This window comes from Penaeus chinensis, chromosome 7, assembly GCF_019202785.1.
Source record: "Penaeus chinensis breed Huanghai No. 1 chromosome 7, ASM1920278v2, whole genome shotgun sequence".
NCBI lineage: Eukaryota > Metazoa > Arthropoda > Malacostraca > Decapoda > Penaeidae > Penaeus > Penaeus chinensis.
In genome coordinates this window covers 27,187,842-27,192,841 of record NC_061825.1, presented here as the reverse complement: position 1 = coordinate 27,192,841, position 5,000 = coordinate 27,187,842, and the positions used below count along the sequence as shown (strand labels likewise).

General features: G+C 34.7%; 1 protein-coding gene across 2 annotated transcripts in view; it reads right to left on the bottom strand.

The window, feature by feature from the left end:
- The window catches only part of LOC125027176 (tryptophan--tRNA ligase, cytoplasmic-like), a 14,291-nt gene that overhangs the window by 7,651 nt on the left and 1,640 nt on the right, over positions 1-5,000 (bottom strand). The window contains exon 2 of one of the 2 annotated variants that reach the window (XM_047616085.1): positions 2,119-2,364. The exons of the other annotated variant lie outside the window; for it this stretch is intronic. Coding sequence (XP_047472041.1) covers positions 2,119-2,361 — 243 coding nt within the window. The 5' untranslated portion in view covers positions 2,362-2,364. The remainder of the gene's footprint in view (positions 1-2,118; positions 2,365-5,000) is intronic. 2 annotated transcript variants of the gene reach the window in all.

Below are 5,000 nucleotides of genomic sequence, written 5' to 3'. Positions count from 1 at the left end.
AGGAGGAAAACAACAAGGATGAAAAAGAAGACAAAGAAGGAAAATAAGGAGGAGGGAGATCATAAATCCATCATAAATCCATCAAGATATTTGTTGCAGTTACACCTCCAGATAGCAAGCATATTATGCCAAACTAAAAAGTGTCGCCTCCCTGATGACAGGACACAATTATTTCAGTCCAATCATAATATATACTGGCTCTGTGGTGGCAAGGTGGAGACTTTTCAAGAATCTAAGCCATAAGATAGTATTAAAGCTTCATTATTTCATGCATGTCTGGATCACCATTAAAACCAGGACTTTATTAGCACTTAAATGGCATGAAAACATCTTGGGTGTGCTACCACATTTACACCCAGTCCTAGTGTTTAAGCCATGTGCAACTATAGCCAAATGTAGGTTTCAATGCTTGCTTGACTGAGAAGTGCAACTCTGATTAAAGTTTAATCATATTTCTGTTTTTACTTATATTTTATAGAGACAATCTACCCAATCAGTGTGCACCATTTTTAATGCTGCCAGGGATGGCATGTGTGTATATGCTATGCTCACTATGAGTTTAATTCATTAATTGCCCTTACACATACATGGCACCTAAGTCACCAAGCCTATTACTAGTACTACCTATCTCACCAGTTTACTCTTTTCCTTGATTTTTGGATTTTTAAAAAATCTTATATTGCTATTAGTAATATCAATAACATTATAATAACTATAATGTCTACAATAATAATATCAATATTCATACTGATTACCAAAATGAACATTTTTCAAAAAAACTCAAGGAAAGGTGAAATTTGCCAAGATCATGAGGTCTTCTGATTGACTCACTGGTGGTTAAGCACTTGTGGAGCCATCTATGTGTAGAGAAATATCACAAAAAAATACTAAGGTAAACAATACATTTTTCCCTGCAGCAGTGGATTAATTCCCTTTCTGAAAAAGGATTCCTTAAGAAATGTTGCATACGGTTACTGTGTAGTTGTGGAAGGGGATTAAAAGATAATCACTCTTATTCAGAGACACATTTGGACACCTTAAACTTGGAGCCAGACCAGCATCTCACCCTTAGTAACCAATCACAGTTGGCTCAGTGCAAGCCAACTTGATGGTGATTGGCTGACAGGCACAAGGTGCCGGTCCGACTCTCCGTTTAAGGTGTCCGAAGTGTCTCTGAATATGAGCAGGACAAGAGAGAGGCAGACAGTAAGAAAGAGGGCAAGGCAACAAGGAGGAGATGGAGGAAGTGCAAGAGGAGGTAGAAAGACAAAAGCAGAAGGAAGATCAGCCTAGGAGGAGGTGAGGGCTGGGGAAAGGAATTAACACTCATCGAGGTTAATAACCCTTCCAGTACACATGTAGATATGGGCACTGATACACACATGCTTTTTTACTATTCACACTACTTGTCTTTCATTGAACTAAACATCAGGAAGGAAGATCATGCATCAAGGCTAAAAGATACTCAAAAATAATCAACTGCAGATATCTCAGTCACACACAGCAATACAAAATCACTTGCATATGACAAGGTGTTGTTTACAAATCATACCAAACTAACAAAACAGTTATCACAAATAATATTCAGTGGATTGTCTACCTCAGAGCTGGACAAATTGTTAAACTGAGGAAAATTTGAGATGCAGCAATCCAAATCATAACTTATAGCCTTGAAGAATCTCCCATATATAGGGGGGGGGGGGGGGGGTCTAAAGCCAGTCTTAGCCCTTGGTCTTTTGGAGAGTTACTTCATCAAAATTATCCCCTCCCCCACCCAAAAAATAAAAAATGAGTGCATTCTTTACAAATTTCTAGTAATATTTGAGTGTTTGTATCAGTTCAATTTACAAAATTTTACTTTTTTTCTTTTTCAAGCTATCTTAGCAAAAAAAAAAAAAAAAGTCAGTATTCTTTTTCCGAGCTGCCATACAATTACAAAATTTACATATCTTGTAATTGAGTACAGATATTGAAACATATCCACATGATCAAGAAAGTTCGTGCTTTTAAATACAGAAAAAAGTAGACAGTCCCCTCAAACATTAAAAAAGGTAAAAATAAATAAATGTAAAAACAATAATGGCTACATCACATCATTCAAGCTTTAGTCTGACCAACCTTCCTCCCATTAATAGATATTTCCAAGGGGTTTCTCTTGCTCCCAGGGAATGTGGTTCGATCCTTATCAAAACTTGCTATGTGTCTAAACCAACGCTGGAGACTCGGCAAGTCCTGGCTTGGCGTGCCTGTGAAGTACTCAAACAATGCTGTGTCTGCCTGGCTTGCAGTAAACCCCTCTACGTAGCTGTTGGCCACAAAGTGTTCATCTAATACTTTTTCCTCCTCGCGAGTGATGGGCATCCTCTGTTATGCACGAGGGACAGGCTGTTAACTGACATTTCTTGGCCACATATTTTACCTTGAGTTAAGTTATATCAAATTAATTATATAAGAGTTGAAAACTTGTAAGTCATTGAAGCACTCCTATATATATCCTCCTTCAAAATAATTACATTTTATCTATATCAACAATATTACTTGAAAAAATAGCACTTGAATATAGTGTGTTTATTTTCCTTTCACTGTACAAAACCTAAATTCAGACAGTTTTCTATACATATTTTCCTACTGCTGAATCTGCAAGAAATACATTTCATTAATTTTGGGTAAAAGAAAGAAAGAAAAAAATAGATATTCATAAACTTCATATTCAATTCCTTATTACCGCAATATCAACCTATTCCTACAATAAATCCTGACTTATAAGCAACCAACAGGCTGAAATTTCTACTACAATTGAGAAAAGGATAAAGCAAGAGAATTAATAAAACAGAATAAACATGTACTGAGTAACCTCTTTATAGAAAATAAGTACATATTGTATGGTTTCTGTACCAGGCTTCGTGCTCTGTCACTAATATAATACCCTGTCTATGATACTTCTGAGGAAGGAGACTGACCCATTAGTTTAGAAATGTATGTATTTCATATTAGTGTATTTTGTGTAACTATTATATTGTGCTCACCTTCTCAATACCTGTACTTCTTTAGCCTATGGAGTGGCTAATTAGGAAATAAATGTCATATCTAATAAGCTACGAACAGTTAATCAATGTGTATTTTCTGCCATCCCTTGTTAAAAAAAAAAGGACTAAAACATTTTTTAAATCCTAATATTTATACTTGCGCACAGTTTTAGGAACTGTTCATATTAGAAATTATAGAAGAAAATATAGTTCACTGGAATGCACGTCTTAATCAATAAGACTCTTCTCTTTCTTCTCTTTTATACATAACCCTACAATACCAAACTCTTGCAACTACAACTATATCAGCCTATACATTAACATCAGTATGATGTCCTTTCACTATTCATGGCAGACTGTCACTCAAGCAGGATGACACTGTGACATTATGCACAGCAGAGCCTGCTCCAAGTTGTGTGCCCCAAATAGTAGTGAATTTGTGCCCTTGGCAAACAAGTGCACAAGTGTTTAAAGCCTCTTTTTATCACATTACTTTCACTGATACAAAAACAGTAATATTCATGAATACTATTTGGCTAGGGAAAAGTTCTTCAATATATGTTAAGAATACTCGAGATCCTTTGCAGGGCCAGTTGATTAACCATAGAATCTTTCTGGCAATTGAACACACTTCTTTTGTTGTACTACACAGTTATGCCAAACAATATTGCATAGATCATCAGCTATAATCTATCTATAATTTTGTGTCACATCTGGTCTATGCAAAACAACAGAGTATGTTAGCTCTATGCTGATGGACACTATTGTTAAATCCAGAGAAATTGATCCAAAAAGCTAAATTTTGATTCCAAGAGTATGTTTCCCACCTTAATATTCCCTAAAGAATATACACTGGAAGGGAAAGTATGGTAAATGCACACCCAGGATTGATTAAGGTACTAGTAATTGTTATTGCATACTTATGTATCAAATGCATCAGAAATGACAAATCATAAACATGTTCATTGTTATCAAAAGATAGAAAGTTGGTGATTAATACACTCTAGTTATAAAAAGTGACAGTATATAGGTACAATAATTTAATTTTGTTAAACATTTCAGATTCCAATTTCATCTAAAGTTATTGAATTAGTGTACTCTTGAATGCATACCTGATACTATTTTGCACTTTTCTTTTGTGTACTCCTAAGACTTCAACATGAGTACAGCGCTGTCCATACTGGAATGTACGTTTATTTTCCGACCACATTCTGTTTCAATTTCTCTTGTATTTCCTTAACAATTTACCTTTCAAAATCTGTTCTCTAAACTGCTATCAAGAATATTAACAATGAATGGCAGGCAACCAGATTGGGAACTTTGACCTGTGCACTGTGAACATGGGAGGTTTATAATGAAAAAGAGGAACTAGGCCAATATGAGACAGCTGGAACATATATGGCTAATAAGTGTCTACCTTTTCATTATAATATCACTGTGCATATGGCACAACATGTGAGTGAGTAAATTGTAAAAAAAAAAAAACTTTATATTATCCAAAAAATCTACCTCTTTTTATATGACCCCCCCCCCCCCTAGTCATCCAAAAATCCTGGGGTGGTATTAATGAAAGTTCTATTACTGTTCTTTGTGATTTTGTGTATGATCTGCACAGTTGCCATATCTCAAAGTTAATACTGCTAATTAGAGCAAACATTTACATCCTCACTGACTCTGTGTTGACAACTAATTGTAATAATAAAATAAACTGTAATAAAACTTACTCATATTATGATGATAATATGTTGGGATGCCACATTAAATTTACTAAATGTGTAATATTGTTGTAATATAAGTAAGATATGTTGCAATAATCATGTTACTGTATTATTACAAAAGATTATTAATTTTGGGTCTGTAATGACATAAATGTCTGTTCTAATGTCGTAATAATGCAAATCATGGATGAAATTGCAAAGAACAGCAATAGACCTTAATCGAAGTGACAATATTTACAGTAACATGATAAAATAT